This window comes from Rutidosis leptorrhynchoides, chromosome 4, assembly GCF_046630445.1.
Source record: "Rutidosis leptorrhynchoides isolate AG116_Rl617_1_P2 chromosome 4, CSIRO_AGI_Rlap_v1, whole genome shotgun sequence".
Classification (NCBI taxonomy): domain Eukaryota; kingdom Viridiplantae; phylum Streptophyta; class Magnoliopsida; order Asterales; family Asteraceae; genus Rutidosis; species Rutidosis leptorrhynchoides.
The window spans coordinates 401,857,961-401,877,865 of NC_092336.1; the positions used below are offsets into that span (position 1 = coordinate 401,857,961).

At 32.9% G+C, this 19,905-nt stretch overlaps 2 protein-coding genes across 2 annotated transcripts; one reads left to right on the top strand and one right to left on the bottom strand.

The window, feature by feature from the left end:
- Positions 1–2,221: 2,221 nt before the first annotated feature.
- On the top strand, positions 2,222–5,180 carry LOC139844187 (uncharacterized). Its single transcript, XM_071834402.1, has 3 exons — positions 2,222–2,356; positions 4,077–4,236; positions 4,662–5,180. The coding sequence occupies exons 2-3, from the start codon at positions 4,078–4,080 to the stop codon at positions 4,707–4,709; spliced, it is 207 nt and encodes a 68-aa protein (XP_071690503.1). The 5' UTR covers positions 2,222–2,356; position 4,077; the 3' UTR covers positions 4,710–5,180.
- Positions 5,181–9,190: 4,010 nt separating this feature from the next.
- LOC139844094 (uncharacterized) lies at positions 9,191–12,240 on the bottom strand. The gene is made up of 5 exons (XM_071834309.1): positions 11,864–12,240; positions 11,400–11,535; positions 11,175–11,242; positions 11,003–11,089; positions 9,191–9,530 (listed from the first exon to the last, which is right to left on the bottom strand). Exons 1-5 carry the CDS (start codon positions 12,224–12,226, stop codon positions 9,450–9,452), a joined length of 735 nt encoding a protein of 244 aa, XP_071690410.1. The 5' UTR covers positions 12,227–12,240; the 3' UTR covers positions 9,191–9,449.
- Between the last annotated feature and the right edge of the window lie 7,665 nt (positions 12,241–19,905).

Genomic DNA, 19,905 nt, shown 5'->3' on the forward strand with positions numbered 1-19,905 from the left:
TCTTAATCTTATTTATCATAATCATAATCTTTAGTTATTTTTATCAAGTTCATGATCAATTTATAATCATACCTATTATCACAACATACCAACTTAAAAGTAATAGATTAAAAAGCAAGATCAAGTTAGGATTCTATATATACCTCAACAAGATTAGAATCAAGAAGAGGTGATGAACATGGATCGAAACAAACACAGAAATCCAACAGCAAAACACGACCCAAACATGAGGGTTCTTGGGTTGATTTGTCACGACAGAAACCTGCAGGTACAGCAGCAAAAACCCAGAAAAAATGCAGCAACAATTCGACCCACTTGGGGTCTTCTTGGGTCTTCTTGATCAAGCAAAGAATCAGCAAGTACAGCAACAATTATGCAGCAACAATGGACCACTGTGCAGGCTGTTTTGATCACGAAAAGTAGAAGGAAAAACTAGAAAATAAAATGCAGCAACAAGGTCGATTTGTGGGGCTGTTTGTGGTGTCGAAATAGAAGCTAAAACAAGAGGCTAACAGCAGCAGGTTTGATGCGGTTTGGAGGATGAGTTTGATGGTCGAATGCAGGCTGAAGTGGAGGGTTATTGATCGACAAACAGGAGAGGTTTTAGGAGTTTATTTGGTCGACAGATAGGAGGAAAAACAGGTATTTTAGTCGACTTAATTGCAAGGGATTTGGTGGTTTTTTAGTCGACACAGAAGAGAGAATGCAGGAGGGAAAGTGTCGACTAATGCAGGGATTTTTGTGAATAAATTTGGGATACAATTTTATGAGAAACTTGATGCCTTTTATAGTTAAATTCTAGTTTTCTAATGCCACTAAAATTACTTAAAGATCAAGGACTTAATGTTAGAGTTTGGCTAGGATTAATTGTTTTGTGATCCAGTTAATTTCCTATTTTTTTTATAACTAGCCGATTTATTATACATGTATTATATATATATATATATATATATATATATATATATATATATATATATATATATATATATATATATATATATATATACATATATATTTTATTATTTTTGACAGTTTTCATTTATTTAAGTATTTTATTATTATTATTATTATTATTATTATTATTATTATTATTATTATTATTATTATTATTATTATTATTATTATTATTATTATTATTATTATTAGGGTTACATTTTATTTAATTATTAACCCCTAACTTTTATTAATTCTTATTAAGTTCATATTAGTTTATATATATTCTTATTTGTTTGAATCTTATAAATATTGTCACATTTTTAATTAGTACATATAGCCTATATTATTAATTTAGTATTAGGGTTAGGGTTTAATATTTAATATTAAATGGTATTAGGGTTTAGCATTTAATGTATAGGGTTAGGTTTTAGGATTTTAAATAATATTAGGGTTTTAGTATTAATTACGTTATTTATTATATCCGGATAACAACCCTAATGCTAATACACAGAATATGACATTGAAACCCTAAGGGCAATTTGGTAAATTCAGAAGGGAAAAGTGAGGGTTGTTATATATTTTCGTCACAAGAGTACTTTGGTATTTTTATATCTTCTGGCTACTTACACATTGCTCTTCCAGATTATTCCTCACCCCATTCAACCACCTCCAAGCTTTAGGCCCTCCCTCCTTACCAACTTTCATCACCTTCATCGAACGTCACCGCCGCTAGCACAACCATCGTCGCTTCGACATTGTATTTCGCAGATGTAAATCTAATTCGTCAGACGTCACCATCTCGACCATCAATTATCATTGCAAACATTTGGTCCAATAAGAATGCAGATATAGTACAATATTTAGTGTATTGTTTATTAATTTTAATATAATTAATTAATTTAATTTATATTAATAAAATATACTCCCTTCCTCCGTTCTAAAAAAATTCCATATTACTATTTATTTCTGTCCCAAAATAAATGTTTCTTACTCAAAATAACACTATAATGTCACTAAAATTTCAATTACACCATTTTTATATATGTAAGTCAGCAATACATTTACTCATAATTTTTTCTTTCACTTACTTTATTAAGAAAACTAATTAATTCGAATAACATAATAAATAAAAGACAAAATAGACATTTTAATAACATATTTTAAATTCTAACAATTTTGATTACGAGACATTTTATTTTTTTTTTTTTTTTTGGGACGTAAGGCTTTTGAACTAACATGTAAAATTTGATGGCTTAAGCCCAGGCCCATTCATACGATCCCAAAACGTCACCCCCAATTCTGCATCTCCCTAAATTCCCCCTTTTCATTCCTTCAATCCATCGGCTCTTTGGTGATTTCTAGGTTTTCGACTCTCATTTCTTCTATTGCGACAATACATTAACACCTCATCAACATTCAGGTAAATTAATTCGTCGTATTAAATTCACCTAATTTCTAGGTTTTTTTCTTAAGAAAAATTCGATCGTTAAATTGTTATATATATGTATGCAACTATGTCGTGCCTGATTTCAATTGATCGTTCACAGAGGATATATCGGTTGACGTCTCTAGATTCATGTCTTCGATCCTTATTTATGTCTCAATGTTCATCTTAATCTGTATCGCATGGTTCTCGATCTGTATTTCGTAGATTGTGTTACTATGATGCAATATCATCAATACATGAACTAAAATGACACAAATTGTAGGAAATATTTCGATTCCCTTTTTTTATTATTATGCAAATACTGATATCAGTAACTGTCTCTAAAATTAAAATGGACATGTTAAGTATTGGTTGGATTAAGGTAGTGTTTGGATGAATGCTATATTGGAAATGTATCAATTGATTCATAATGTTATAAATCTATGTGTATCTCAAAAGTTGAACTTACCGTGCGCCTTGGTCGAGATGACAGATACCTGCTTTCTTTTATTGTTTTCTAATCTTATACTTCAGCTGACCATGTTTCTCATACCGTTGATTGGTTTAATTTTATGGCATCTATATAGTCATATAAAGCTCTAAAATGATGATGTCATCATTAAGCTAATTACCCTTTAATTTTCATAATGATGATGTCATAATTTTATATTAATTTAATTAAAAAAAATAATGTGAAATCTTATATAAAAGGAAATACTAATCTCTCATAAATTGTAAAATCTTCTAACGAACACCTAAATTTTAAAGCATATTGTACAACTTTTATATAATAATTGTATTTTAATTTTCTAAAAAAATTTAAAAGGCATTTATTATTATTAATAATAATTATTATTATTAAAAATATAAATACTCAACTTTGAACGAACTTTATTATTATTATTATTTACTTTAATATAATAATTATAATTATAATTATTATATATTATTAATATTCAAATATGGATTCTTTTTACGAAATTAACTACGTTACATATGTATGCGAAAATACATGTCTCTATATATTTGTACAAACAACGACAAGTTTCTTGTCAAGCAGATCATTAAAATAAATGACTTTAGCATTTACATTCACTTAATACCTAAAACATGTCATCAAATTGTTTCGTTTAAACAAACCCGTGATTTCACGGGTCATTTCACTAGTATTATTCTAAAACATATTCGTTATAATTCTTATACAATATAGTATTATGTATTTTTTTCTTTCTCTATGACAAACATGCAAATCCTATTTTTAAGATTGATCTTAGCTATAATTATCTTCATCTAGCTGCACATCTTGTGATGGCCAGGGAAAGGGTTGGAAACAGTCCTTATAATTTTGAGTAAAATCTTTTGCCCTCCCCGGGTAAAAGAATAAGGGAAAACCTCACCCATTTTATTGTGCACAAGTTGTGGTTTAACTGCATAAATTGGTTCCACTTACTTTGTTTGTTCTTCATTGGTTGTGAGGTCTTAACATAAAACATGCTATCGTTTCACATAAGGATATATTCAACAGTAAAAAGTTAATTGAAATTGAAGTTTTTTAATTTTGAAGTTTTACAGTCAGTTACTCTGATGAAAATGTGCATCTTTATAAGCATGCACACAAGTACACAATTCACACACACACACACACACACACACACACACACACTTGACATCAGAAAGGTGAGAATTGTGTTGAATCAAATGTTGGGTATTGCAGGATGGTTGCGGAGGAACCTTTTAGACCAAGAGAGCCGCTCATTGAGAAGCAAAGATTGTTCCAAAGCATTCACAAACACACCCATTTGAAAGGTCCTATGGACAAGCTCACCTCAGTTGCTATCCCCATGGCTCTCGCCGGTTCTTGCCTGTTCCTCATTGTGAGTTCTTTTGTTCATTTACTATCTGTTCTAACCGGTAGGTTTTTTGCTTGTTTAAGTGAGTTGGGCTACCCCATTTTGTATGTCCACTTATCCATGTAAACAAGTACAGTGTCAAATATGATCACAAATTGCATATTTGTCTACTGTTAAGTAAAAATATAATATAATATACATTTTTATTCTGATTAAAACCTTCTCCATGGTGGTTAGAAGGTTTTACAGAATAGAAATGCACATAAGATGTTTGACACTCTGACCAGTCAACCTTTTTCCCTTTAAGATAGCTCATTTACCTGATTGAACTATGGAGGCAAAAAAGAAAAATAACTCGTAACTTTATGAGTTGAAACTATGCCTTCCTTTTTACGAAACAATTGTTGGAGTTTGAAGTTCTCTACTAAGCAATTTGCATATTTTTACAGGGACGGGGAATCTATAACATGTCTCACGGGATAGGCAAGAAAGAATGAGATATTGAATTTCCAATTGAAGGCTCATAAAAAGTTTACTACTTTGAAGTTCTGTTTCGTATTTACACTCTTATTATGTTGTTCAATTTTTTTTTCTTTCGGAGTTTCAAATAATTACTTGGTAATAGACATGTTCCTGGCAATGGTGGTTTGATTTGACCCATCTGATATATGTTTGCAGTGGTTTCACCACTGCATTATGATTTACAATTGCTATTTTGGAGATTGGAGGTGTTTTCTGGTCTTTGGATACTGATCCCATATTATAACCGTGTTTAAATAGCAAACATGTAATCCACACAAGATTTTGTTATTGTTGCCTTTTGGTGCATGTGATTGCTGTTGCCTGATGACGACGACTTCTACAACATTGTGGATTCATATTCTCATAAAGTGTGAAGTGTCAAATGATTGTAGTACATACTAAGATGTCAGAGCGATTGTTGGAACTCGGGGCATTAGTTTGTGCTTCCGTTGTGTTCTTTATGGGTATACCTGACTCGCAAAAGCGAGTCAATTAATTTCAGGGTGACAACCCAACACTAATATCTAGCGTGCACGTTGTTGTTGTTTTTTTTTTTTTTTTTTTTTTTTTTTAATAAAATAATAAACTTTCGACATCTACTTATAGGTTGAAGAAGACACCCTTAGAGATTTGCCATCTAAACTTGTGCCTATTTATATCATGCTTCAAGTTATAAATTTTCGATATGTTTTGATAGTTGATTTTAGGTTTAAAGCCATAAATAGGCCATATACTTTCATTTTTGTCCCGATGTAGGCTATATAACCTGAAAAATACCAATGTAGGCTATATACTTTCATAAAGTGTAACGGACAAAACTTATTAATCGAATAAACAACTAAACGATGACGTGACATTCTACGTGGAGAATGACGTTGGTGATACAGCAGAACAAAAATGAAAGTATATTGCCTACATCGGAATAAAACTTAAAGTATATAATGTACATCGGAACAAAACTGAAAGTATATGACCTATTTGTAGTCATATAAAATAAAATGCAAAAAAACTGTTAAATAATTAACTTTACCGGTTCAGCAGGTAACTTGTTAAATTTGTGTACATCGATACAACTTTTAAGAGGATATAACCTACATTGGTACTATTTGGGGTATATAGGCTACGGGGCAGGATCAATGGGGAAGTAACCAATCGGGTGGAAGCGGGGGGAGCAAAAAAAAAAAAAAATTCGTTTTTTTTGGAATTTTTTTTCAGGCATCAAGATCACACGAAAATATGAACATTTAAAAAAACACTTCGTGATGAATGTTATTATTTAGACGGGAAAACGATCGACAAAAATAACATTCAAGATAATATTGTTCGTGAAGAATGTTAACGTTTTTTTTTTTTTTTTTTCATGTTTTGTGAAGTAAAATTTAGCCCGATTTAGAGTTTAGAGTTTAGGGTTTAGGGTTTGGTGTTTTGGGTTTATGGAGTGTTATAAACTCAATCTAAACCCTAAATCTAAACCCTAAACCCTAAATTTCTAAACCCTAATATCTAAACCTTAATATCTAAAACCTCAACATACGCTCGAAAAACACGATAATTGTTATATATTAGTTCTTCGAGCGTTTTCCCGCCAAAATAAAAACATTTATCACAAAGTGTCTTTATTAAATGTTCATATTTTCATCCAATCTATAATGTTCGTGAACAAAGTTTTTTCAAAAAACGAAAAAGAAAAAAAAAAGATTTTGCTTCCCCCCGCTTCCCCCGATTGGTTACTTCCCTCTTAATCCTACCACTATAGGCTACATTGGGACAAAAATAAAAGTATATGGTATATTTATGTTAACCCTTGATTTTATCTCTAACATAACACACACAACACAAGCAAGTTCAACGTGATGATGAATTCTATTAAGAAGACGACACGATCATGATATGGATGGCTTTAAAACTCACATCAACAGTTCTGTTATCGGGTGGATATTAGATAATATAGGGTTTATTCCCAGTGAATTAGAAATCAAATAAGCAATCCACATAAGATCATAATAGGATGGTTTTTTGTTAGTTGTAAATGTCTTTTCGATTTTGCCACTTTTATGGTTTGTTTGGCAGGAAAGGAAACCCAAATGTAACTTTTGATATGCATGTTTTAGGTTATAAACTCTCATCTTACCATCTATTCATTTTCATTAGTCTAAAACAAGTTCAAACATACTACATGCCATTTTATGCTCATCAATCCTTCTCTATTTTTCTTTCTCCGATTGTTCTTCATCCGATCACAAATGGCCGAATCAAAATTCCACCCAGCTTTAACTATCACCAACACCAAAAATCTCATACCAATTGTTCTTGATATCGATAAAAGTCATTACTCCTCACGGACAGAGTTGTTCAAGATACACTACATTGCATATGATGTTATCGATCATATCATTCCCTCAACCACCACTTCTTCCGCCGACTCAACCATCAAAAATCAGTCAACTACCGATACTACTTGTTAACGTATTGATGTTCTAGTCCTTCAATGGATCTACGGCACCATCACAAATGATCTACTCCATACAATTTTGGAGACCAATCCACTACGGCTAAGGCTTGGCAACGCCCCCAAAATATTTTCCACGACAACAAGAACACACGAGCTTTAAATCTGCAGCGCCAGTTTAACAATATGACCATTGATATCTCATCTGCCTCAGCCTATTGTCAAGAAATAAAAGTTCTCGCTGATTAACTTTCAAACGTTGGTGACAATGTTAGTGACGAGCGAATGGTTCTCCAACTTGTTGCAGGCCTTAATGATAACTACAATAGCGTGGCCTCATACATCTCTCAATGTACCCCTCTTCCAAAGTTTCATGAGACACGCTCGAAACTCTTCCTAGAGGATACTCAAAAAAAATGAAACTAACTCCCACCATTACTCCGGAAGCTGCTCTCGTCGCCACCATTTAGGGGCCCGATACCATTTATGAACCTACGTTAGAAACAGAAGTGGTGTGGGCTTGTTGGGGACGAGGCCCAGTTAATCCTGGTTGACCAGAAGGAGCATCTGGTTTGGCCCAGCCCGTTGTAGGATGTGGACAAGGAGGTGTGGCCCATGATAAATTCTACCATGCCCAGGACCATATTGAGCCCGAAGAGGAAATGGGCCTGATTAAGTGAATGTGCTGGAACGGCCACGTCCCCGTCCCCTGGTATTATTGTTTCTTCCACGAAAATTGCTTTGAATATTCCCTTGACCGCGTGTATTCTTGTAGCGTGGTTGATTCTAAGAAGTAGCTTGTGGTGGAGCAGGATTGGTTGTAGCTACGAGAGCAACTTCAAGAGTGATGGCGTCAGTTTGTTTCATTTTTCGAGTCTACTCTAGGATGAGTTTCGAGCTTGCCTCATAAAACTTTGGAAGAGGGTTACATTGAGAGATGTAGGAGGTCACGGTATCGTAGTTATCATTAAGGCTTGCAACAAGTTGGAGAACCATTCGCTCGTCACTAATAGTGTCACCAACGTTTGAAAGTTGACCAGAGAGAACTTTTATTTCTTGACAATTGGCTTAGGCATATAAGAAGCTATCAATGGTGATATTGTAAAATTGGTGTTGCAAGTATAAAGCTTGTTTGCTCTTGTTGTCATGAAGAATATTTTGAAGGCGTTGCGAAGCCTTAGCCGTAGTGGAGTTGGTCTCTAAAATTGTATGGAGTAGATCATTTGAGATGGTGATGTAGATCCATTGAAGGACTACAACATTAATACGTTGCCAAAAAGGATAGGTAATTGACTGATATTCGGTGGTTGAGTAACAGGAGTCCGCAGAAGAAGTGGTGGCTCAAGAAATGATATGATCGATAACATCATATGGAACGCAGTGTATCTTGAATAACTCTTCATGAGCAATATCGACTTTCCTCTATATCAAGAACAATAGGTATGAGATTTTTGATGTTGGGGATAGATAAAGTTAAGTGGAATTTTGATTCGGCCATTTGTGTTCGGATGAAGAACAATATGGGAATGAAAAATAAATAAGGATTGATGAGGTAAATATATGGCCTGATACCATATAAGAAATCAATGTGTTGCGCTGCAGTCCATAAAGTAAACATATATAAATACAATTGAGGATTACCACTATTCTTGGTAACAACCTAACAAACCTCATAACTACCTAGCCATATATACGGATGATTTACAGCAATATACATCATCAGTCAAACATATGCTAAATATAAACATAATATATTCTAATAATAGATATTGTTGTTCATTTTCATTTATCTAAAACAAATTCAAACATACCACATGCCATTTTTGATATAGTAAACATATAAGGTTTTATATGTTCAAACGTCAAACTATATGAAAAAAGTAAAGTATTTTTACTTACGTAGTGAGCCTAACTGAATTATCCAGGACTGTTTCTAACATATAGTATTAAGATCAAATGTGTGTATATCAATCATGAATCACATGCATAAAAATAATAAGTTGCTTGTTTAATGTGACAAAAATGAATTGTAGCTCATAATGGTGAACGTGACATAAGTAAAGGGGATCTTGGCTAAACCTTATAGAAAAACACATAATCATTATAGTTAGCTATGAAGATGGAATTATATAGTCATTTATTATACGTACAACGAAACTACCAATCTGGTCCTTGAATGGTAGCAATCGGATGAACCTAGGCATGATTACAAATGATGGAACGAGGAACAAGATACCATATAACGAAGAAAGGTAAGTAATCATTTTTATGAATTTGAGATATTGCTGCTTTCAGTCAGAATGGTTTCCAAAAGCGATTCACATGCATCCTCAAGCAAATCCAACACCTGCATCAACAAAAGAAACTATAAAAGGTTATACTTAAAAACACATAAGATTTAAAAAAAAAAAAAAAAAAAAAAAAAAGTACAGTGTCAACTTCATTGGTTCATCCTTTGGAAGTCAGAACTAACATGCAGTAGTAAAAAAACCGACGAAGAATGTGATTCTTAGTCCAAATAATTTGATATGAAGATGAAGGAATACAATGTCAACATAGTTAATGAAAATGACGTATGACAAATAAGACCAAAGATTCATGCACATAAATGTACATAAGAACATGATTTTGAGCAAGCACACATGAACTAGAGGCACTACACACAGGGAGGTGATCCTCACACACCACTTTTTGATCCATGTACACCCAATTACCTATTTTACCCTTAATTATATTATACTTACAATAATAATATAAATTCAACTCCCTAGAATAATCTAGGAGCATAACCGTAAGTTAATGAGAAAAAAGTGTACATGGATCAAAAAGTGGCGTGTGAAGATCACCTCCCCTACACAAAAGCCAGTCTAACCAAAAAGGAAATTATTTTGTATAAACATGTTTTTGGCTGTGCGTCTAGAATACCCTTCAATAAATCAGTATCGTCAACAAGTTTTAATATAAACAAAGGAAAAAAAAGAAGTTTAGCCTATAAATGTATGCACAAAGGAATCCTTGCAAATTATCTTTCTTCATCCTTAGCTAAAAGTACATTTCTGCACGGTGTCAACGATACAAAAAAAAACTGAAGAACAAACACTGATGTCCACAAGGTTGTTTTACTCCTCATCAAAATAGGGTACTTAAGACGTTTCATGTATTCAAACGCTTTCTTGTACAATATATTTGTAACTGAGAAATGATTGAAATGTCGCTAGGACGAAATAAGTATCAATGTTGAAAATAAAGCCTGAACCGTTGTTTTAGATAGTAAAAAGAAAGTTTAGGTTTACCATTTACTATAGGGAAAATTAGTGTTCTCCTACTGTACTATTGGCCACTTCATCTCATGTTTAAACCGCTTACTATTGAACAACTAGTAAATGTGGCTTGATCATATTAACTTCCACAAAATGATGATACATACATGCAATCATATCTAATACAAGAAATTCTAGCCGCATAACCATGATTAACGGACAAAACGTTATCAAGACATCAACTTTATATGACCACAAGGTTTATTCGATAACACTGAGGTCGAACAGATGTCCGCTGTTTGGTCTTTTTATGAGTCAAGTTTTCAAGGATCTAACAAGGCGTCAATCTTATATATGCATCGTGTCAAAAAGTATATAACATTAATAACATCATTTGTATATAACATTTTTGCTCGATCACTCATATAGTCATATCTGTATCCTATCATATTAACAAATATGAGACCCACATTACAGACTACTAGTAATGAATAAACATAAATGAAAATCGAAAAGAAGACCATTCGTCATAAAATAACATAAGTTCAAGAAGGATTACCTTCTCAAAACCTTGTGGCCCACCGTAATAAGGATCTGGAACTTCCGTTTCATCGTGTTTTTTGCAGTAGGAGCACATTAACTTCACCTGCATAATGAAACATTCACAATCCAATCCAATTAACTTATAAGAACTGCAAATGCACTAACATTTTCTAAAACATTTTTCAAACCTTCTTGTATGCATCAGCAGGCAAAGGCTCGTTAAAACTCCATCTTTCTAACGATGCAAGTATATCTTCTGCAATCCATACAAAAAATTCAACTCAAAGTTATTATAAATTGTAAACTATAATCAAATTTGATTACTTCAAAAGCGAATGTTATCTGATTATCTGATGTGGATTATATTATGTACATTAAAACAACAAATTACTTTAAAGTTAGATATGTTTTACCTTTGTTTTGCTTGTCCATTGCAAGGATGACATCAAATTCTTTAAAATCCGAGGGCCTTATCGGTCTTGATATCGATGTGATTTCAATACCCCTTCTTTTAGAGGCAGCTCTCATTCGAGAATCTGCCGGACCTCCCTCCATAAAATCAAATTTAACACAATTCAGAATCAAATTCAAGAATTTAAAGGTCAACTCACAAATGGGTAACCTAAAATTCTGACTTTTTAGCAACTAAAGATAGACAAGCATAACTATCACAAAAAAATAGTAATTCAGTAAATGTACTAAAAATTCATCATTTTGATGAAACAAAAAGAACCCATTAAGATACACTAGAATTTAGTGAAAAGTACACGCACACATGATACATATACACAAAAAACAAACCACAACATAAGTATAAGTAAGTCAATTTAAAATGAAGAAAAAAAAAATGAGACCCATGATGTAATAACTTACAAACCTCGTGATAATTGATGGTACCAGCAGAATCAATGACAAATTTGGAAGACAGATTTCTTTTTTTGACCAAATCAGTGAAAACGCCTTCAGCAGCTGGGCTTCTACAAATGTTCCCCAAACACACAAAAAGAACAGAAATGGGTTTTTCTGTAATTTTATCTGTCTGAGCTGTGGAAGCCATTGATGATGTGATTATAGTTATTGGGTTTTGTTCAAGTTTTGATCTGTGATGAAAAAGATTCGAACTTTGGAAAAATGGGAATGAATTTTGAGAATAAAGGGTTGCAAGAAAATGGGATTTGGACTTGGTGAGGGAATGAAAATATGGAAATTTGGGAATGGTACTGATGTGGAGTGGCACCATTGAGTTTGAGAGAAAGAAAAGGAATGAGCTCTGAGAAAAATAATAAAAGATAAAAGATATAATTAAAATGATTATTTCGTTTAGATTTTTTATTGGATTTATTATATTTTCACCACAAATAAATCCTGAAAAAAATTTAAAATGGAATTTGGCTCATGAACTCATTTGTGTATTATTTTTTGAAATGACCCGTAAAATCACGGGTTTATTTAAACGAAACAATTTAATGATATATTTTAGGTATCAAGTGAACGTACATGCTACAGTCATTTAGTTTAATGATCCGTGGAATCACAGATTCCGACTAAGAAACATGTCGTTGTTTTACATCTAACATATTGATATACTTAATTTGGTTAGAATAAATGAACTATATTTATTCTCCCACAACTTTCTTCCAATTTTCATCACAACTATTCTTATTTTTTATCATAAAAGCTATATTAAAATATTTTATTGAGATATGTATTTCGCATCAATGGCGGAACTTGAACTCGGATACAGATGATGCGGATGTAAAAATTTAATAAATTTTCCATTGTCGGCAGGGATTGAACACTAAAAAAAAACCTTATTTTTTAGTATTTTTTTTTAGTGTAAAAGTTTTTTCCCGTTAAATCCAGGTGGGACGGATACCCCTTTTGTATACACTATAATCTGCCACTGTTTCACTTACATATCTAACGTAATTAATCTCGTAAAGAGGACTCATATTTGAATGATAATAATATAATAATAATAAAGTTTGCTCTAAAATTGAGTATTTATATTTTTAATAATACGGAGTAATTATTAGTAATAACAAATGTCTCTTTAATTTTTTTTTTTTAAAAACCAAAATATAATTATTATATGATTGTTGTACAATATGCTCAAAGTTTGTACATGTGTACATGGAGTGTATTGTAAAAGATTGTACAATTTGTTTTAAAGTTTGTACATATGGTCATGTGAGTGTTTATTATAATGTTGTACATAATGTTTCAAATATTGTACATATGGTCATGAGAGTTTTTTTTACCATAAGTTTGTACATAATGCTTCAAATATTGTACATATGATCATGAGGGTATTTTATTATAAAGTTGTTGTAGTGACCCGAACTTTTCCATGTTTATATATATTAATTGAGATTGATATTTACATGATTAAATGTTTCCAACATGTTAAGCAATCAAACTTGTTAAGACTTGATTAATTGAAATATGTTTCATATAGACAATTGACCACCCAAGTTGACCGGTGATTCACGAACGTTAAAACTTGTAAAAACTATACAATGACATATATATGGTTATATATATAGTTAACATGTTTTTATTATAAGTATGTATCTCATTAGGTATTTTAACAATGAGTTATATACATAAAAATGAGACTATTAATTTAAGAAACTCGAAAACGATATGTATAACGATTATCGTTATAACAACGTCTTACTAGGTACATATGAATCATATTAAGATATTGATACACTTGGTTAATTATGTTAAATGATAAGTAAATATATTATTAAGTGTATTAACAATGAAATACATATGTAAAAATAAGACTACTAACTTAATGATTTCGAAACGAGACATATATGTAACGATTATCGTTGTAACGACATTTAACTGTATATACATCATACTAAGATATATTATATATCATAATATCATGATAATATAATAATTTAACATCTCATTTGTTATAATAAACAATGGGTTAACAACATTCAACAAGATCGTTAACCTAAAGGTTTCAAAACAACATTTACATGTAACGATTAACGATGACTTAACGACTCAGTTAAAATGTATATACATGTAGTGTTTTAATATGTATTCATACACTTTTGAAAGACTTCAAGACACTTATCAAAATACTTCTACTTAACAAAAATGCTTACAATTACATCCTCGTTTAGTTTCATCAACAATTCTACTCGTATGCACCCGTATTCGTACTCGTACAATACACAGCTTTTAGATGTATGTACTATTGGTATATACACTCCAATGATCAGCTCTTAGCAGCCCATGTGAGTCACCTAACACATGTGGGAACCATCATTTGGCAACTAGCATGAAATATCTCATAAAATTACAAAAATATGAGTAATCATTCATGACTTATTTACATGAAAACAAAATTACATATCCTTTATATCTAATCCATACACCAACGACTAAAAACACCTACAAACACTTTCATTCTTCAATTTTCTTCATCTAATTGATCTCTCTCAAGTTCTATCTTCAAGTTCTAAGTGTTCTTCATATATTCTACAAGTTCTAGTTACATAAAATTAAGAATACTTTCAAGTTTGCTAGCTCACTTCTAATCTTGTAAGGTGATCATCCAACCTCAAGAAATCTTTGTTTCTTACAGTAGGTTATCATTCTAATACAAGGTAATAATCATATTCAAACTTTGGTTCAATTTCTATAACTATAACAATCTTATTTCAAGTGATGATCTTACTTGAACTTGTTTTCGTGTCATGATTCTGCTTCAAGAACTTCGAGCCATCCAAGGATCCGTTGAAGCTAGATCCATTTTTCTCTTTTCCAGTAGGTTTATCCAAGGAACTTAAGGTAGTAATGATGTTCATAACATCATTCGATTCATACATATAAAGCTATCTTATTCGAAGGTTTAAACTTGTAATCACTAGAACATAGTTTAGTTAATTCTAAACTTGTTCGCAAACAAAAGTTAATCCTTCTAACTTGACTTTTAAAATCAACTAAACACATGTTCTATATCTATATGATATGCTAACTTAATGATTTAAAACCTGGAAACACGAAAAACACCGTAAAACCGGATTTACGCCGTCGTAGTAACACCGCGGGCTGTTTTGGGTTAGTTAATTAAAAACTATGATAAACTTTGATTTAAAAGTTGTTATTCTGAGAAAATGATTTTTATTATGAACATGAAACTATATCCAAAAATTATGGTTAAACTCAAAGTGGAAGTATGTTTTCTAAAATGGTCATCTAGACGTCGTTCTTTCGACTGAAATGACTACCTTTACAAAAACGACTTGTAACTTATTTTTCCGACTATAAACCTATACTTTTTCTGTTTAGATTCATAAAATAGAGTTCAATATCAAACCATAGCAATTTGATTCACTCAAAACGGATTTAAAATGAAGAAGTTATGGGTAAAACAAGATTGGATAATTTTTCTCATTTTAGCTACGTGAAAATTGGTAACAAATCTATTCCAACCATAACTTAATCAACTTGTATTGTATATTATGTAATCTTGAGATACCATAGACACGTATACAATGTTTCGACCTATCATGTCGACACATCTATATATATTTCGGAACAACCATAGACACTCTATATGTGAATGTTGGAGTTAGCTATACAGGGTTGAGGTTGATTCCAAAATATATATAGTTTGAGTTGTGATCAATACTGAGATATGTATACACTGGGTCGTGGATTGATTCAAGATAATATTTATCGATTTATTTCTGTACATCTAATTGTGGACAACTAGTTGTAGGTTACTAACGAGGACAGCTGACTTAATAAACTTAAAACATCAAAATATATTAAAAGTGTGGTAAATATATTTTGAACATACTTTGATATATATGTATATATTGTTATAGGTTCGTGAATCAACCAGTGGCCAAGTCTTACTTCCCGACGAAGTAAAAATCTGTGAAAGTGAGTTATAGTCCCACTTTTAAAATCTAATATTTTTGGGATGAGAATACATGCAGGTTTTATAAATGATTTACAAAATAGACACAAGTACGTGAAACTACATTCTATGGTTGAATTACCGAAATCGAATATGCCCCTTTATATTAAGTCTGGTAATCTAAGAATTAGGGAACAGACACCCTAATTGACGCGAATCCTAAAGATAGATCTATCGGGCCCAACAAGCCCCATCCAAAGTACCGGATGCTTTAGTACTTCGAAATTTATATCATATCCGAAGGATGTCCCGGAATGATGGGGATATTCTTATATATGCATCTTATTAATGTCGGTTACCAGGTGTTCACCATATGAATGATTTTTATCTCTATGTATGGGATGTGTATTGAAATATGAAATCTTGTGGTCTATTGTTACGATTTGATATATATAGGTTAAACCTATAACTCACCAACATTTTTGTTGACGTTTAAAGCATGTTTATTCTCAGGTGAATATTAAGAGCTTCCTCTGTTGCATACTAAAATAAGGACAAGATTTGGAGTCCATGTTTGTATGATATTGTGTAAAAACTGCATTCAAGAAACTGATTTCGATGTAACATATTTGTATTGTAAACCATTATGTAATGGTCGTGTGTAAACAGGATATTTTAGATTATCATTATTTGATAATCTACGTAAAGCTTTTTAAACCTTTATTTATGAAATAAAGGTTATGGTTTGTTTTAAAAATGAATGCAGTCTTTGAAAAACGTCTCATATAGAGGTCAAAACCTCGCAACGAAATCAATTAATATGGAACGTTTTTAATCAATAAGAACGGGACATTTCAGTTGGTATCCGAGCGTTGGTCTTAGAGAACTAGAATTTTGCATTAGTGTGTCTTATCGAGTTTGTTAGGATGCATTAGTGAGTCTGGACTTCGACCGTGTTTACTTGAAAAATGATTGCTTAACAAATTTTGTTGGAAACTATATATTTTTAACATGTGAATATTATGTGATATATTAATCTCTTAACGCGTTTGATATTATGTGATAGATGTCTACCTCTAGAACAAGTCCCATTGACTCACCTAATAATAATGAAGAGTCAAATGTAAATTGGAATGATTCGTGGACTGATTCACAAGTTCCCGAAGAGGAACCGGAAGAAGAGTCGGAACCGGAAGAAGAATCGGAACCGGAAGAAGAATCGGAACCGGATGAAGAAATAGAACCGGTGGGGGAAATAATAAAACGGTTAAGTAAAAGAAAATCCTCAACCAACTGACCAAGGTTAATTATGGTCAATGGTGTTTCCGCCAAGGAAGCAAAATATTGGGAGGATTACCAATTCTCCGATGAATCGGATTCCGACGAGAATTCCGATGATGTTATAGAAATTACCCCAACTGAATTGAAAAAGGCAAAAGAAAATAATAAGGGAAATGGCATAAAAATAGAGAAATCTAATTCCAACCCCGATGAACTTTATATGTATCGTCAACCCCCGAAGTCCTTAAGTTGTAACAATGACCCGGGAACCTCTAAACCACCAGGTTTTTCTAAACCAATGTGGAAAACGACGGCTCGTATTAGGGGAACATCATATATCCCTAGAAACTTGGCAAAACGAACCAAAACTGAAGAAGAAGAAACAAGCGAGCGGAATAAGATAGTTGTATTCGTGTGGTGTAATATATGTAATATAGTGTGCTTATGCTTTATGATATATGTAAAAATTGCTTGTATTAATAAGTATTTTTTTATGAATCTAACTCTTGTCTATTTTACAGTATAAAAACACAAAATGGATAGACAACCTAATATTTTAAGAGACCTACCCGGAGACATGATTGATGAAATCTTGTCTAGAGTCGGTCAGAATTCTTCGGCACAACTATTTGAGGCGAGATCAGTTTGTAAGACATTCGAAGAACGTTCCAAGAATGCCTTGGTTTATAAAAGGCTTTCGTTCGAAAGATGGGGGATATCACATTGGAAAATCCATAAGTTACGATGTGTTTACTTTGACGCATATATTGCGGGGAACCCAAATGCTATTTTACGCAATGGGTTAAGAAATTATTTTGACTCAATATATCCGAATATTGGACTTCGTGATTTAGAAAAAGCGGCTAACATGCAACATAAAGAAGCATGTTATGCTTACGGATTAGTAATGTTCGCTTCTCACCAAAGTGAGAACAAGAACATCGGGCTACAACTATTAAACAAAACGTTTTCACAAGTGACGGAGTCGGTAATTGGGGTAAGAAATGCGGTTTTTAGATTGTTACGGGACTGTTGGACATTACGTAACCCTCGTCCCTTTGACGACGTTACAACACGCTGTCTTATCAACAGCCATAACAGTTATGTTCCACAAGACCAAGGATGGGAAGTAATCCTAGTAAAACCAGAATGCATGACTTGTTTCTGGACGTATGAATTACGTGTCTTTATTGCCTTTGCTGAACGACTTGTGTACTAGCTAGAATTATCTTCACAACCATCTTGTATCAAATTTATTGTGTGCTATATTTCATGCTATATGTAAAATAAGCGGTATTGTAAGTTTGTAAAATATTGTGTAAAAGTTTGAACGCAAAATATTATTATAATCAGTTTTTCATATAGAATTGTAGTAGTTGAATTGTATATTAGCTACTAAGTATGAACTTAACGGGTAGGTACTACCCGAATTTAAACTTATAAAACGCTAATATGAAGAAAAAGCTTTTATAAATGAGTTCATATTATGCTACGAAATACTATTAACTACTCTTAATATTCTGTATGATTAACTTGTTCCATTTGACTATTTTGAAGGAAATGGCACCGACTACTCGACACACCGTGAATATGAATGAAGAGGAATTCCGTACTTTTCTAGCTTCAAACATAGCCGCAGTACAGGCTGCGCTACATACCAACAATAACCTTGGATCTAGCAGTACAGGAAATCGTGTAGGATGCACCTACAAAGAATTCACTGCCTGCAAACCTTTAGAATTTGATGGAACCGAAGGACCGATCGGATTGAAACGGTGGACCGAGAAGGTCGAATCGGTGTTTGCCATAAGTAAGTGTATTGAAGAGGACAAAGTGAAGTACGCTACGCATACCTTCACAGGTTCTACGTTAACATGGTGGAATACCTATCTAGAGCAAGTGGGACAAGATGATGCGTACGCACTACCGTGGTCAGCATTCAAGCACTTGATGAACGAGAAGTACCGTCCCAGAACCGAGGTCAATAAGCTCAAGACAGAACTTAGAGGGTTACGAACCCAAGGATTTGATATTACCACGTACGAAAGACGATTCACAGAATTGTGCCTATTGTGTCCGGGAGCATTCGAAGATGAGGAAGAGAAGATCGACGCGTTTGTGAAAGGATTACCAGAAAGAATCCAAGAAGATATAAGTTCACACGAGCCCGCCTCCATACAACAGGCATGTAGAATGGCTCACAAACTAGTGAACCAGATTGAAGAAAGAATTAAAGAACAGACTGCTGAAGAGGCCAATGTGAAGCAAGTCAAAAGAAAGTGGGAGGAAAACGGTGATAAGAATCACCAATTCAACAACAACAGCAATTACAACAATAATCGCAACAATTATCCCAACAATCACAACATCAATCGCAACTACAACAAACGGCCCAACAACAACAACAACAACAACAACAACAACAGCAACTACAACAATCATCCCAACAACAATAATAACCGCAACAACAACAACAATCAGAAGCAGCTATGCCAAAGGTGTGAAAAGTATCACTCGGGGTTCTGCACCAAATTTTGCAACAAGTGTAAACGAAATGGTCATAGCGCGGCGAAGTGTGAGGTCTACGGACCAGGGGTTAATAGAACGAAAGGAACAAATGGTGTCGGAATGAGTAATGGCGGAGCAAGTAGTGTCGGAGCAAGTTATGCCAATGTAGTTTGTTATAAATGTGGAAAACCGGGCCACATTATTAGAAATTGCCCGAACCAGGAGAACACGAA

Coding starts and splice junctions, on each gene's coding strand:
- LOC139844094 (XM_071834309.1), bottom strand. CDS start 12,226: ATGGTGCCACTCCACATCAGTACCATTCCCAAATTTCCATATTTTCAT. Junction 11,243..11,399: donor AATGGACAAGCAAAACAAAG/GTAAAACATATC, acceptor TATGGATTGCAG/AAGATATACTTGCATCGTTA. Junction 11,090..11,174: donor CTGCTGATGCATACAAGAAG/GTTTGAAAAATG, acceptor TTCATTATGCAG/GTGAAGTTAATGTGCTCCTA.
- LOC139844187 (XM_071834402.1), top strand. CDS start 4,078: ATGGTTGCGGAGGAACCTTTTAGACCAAGAGAGCCGCTCATTGAGAAG. Junction 4,237..4,661: donor GTTCTTGCCTGTTCCTCATT/GTGAGTTCTTTT, acceptor ATATTTTTACAG/GGACGGGGAATCTATAACAT.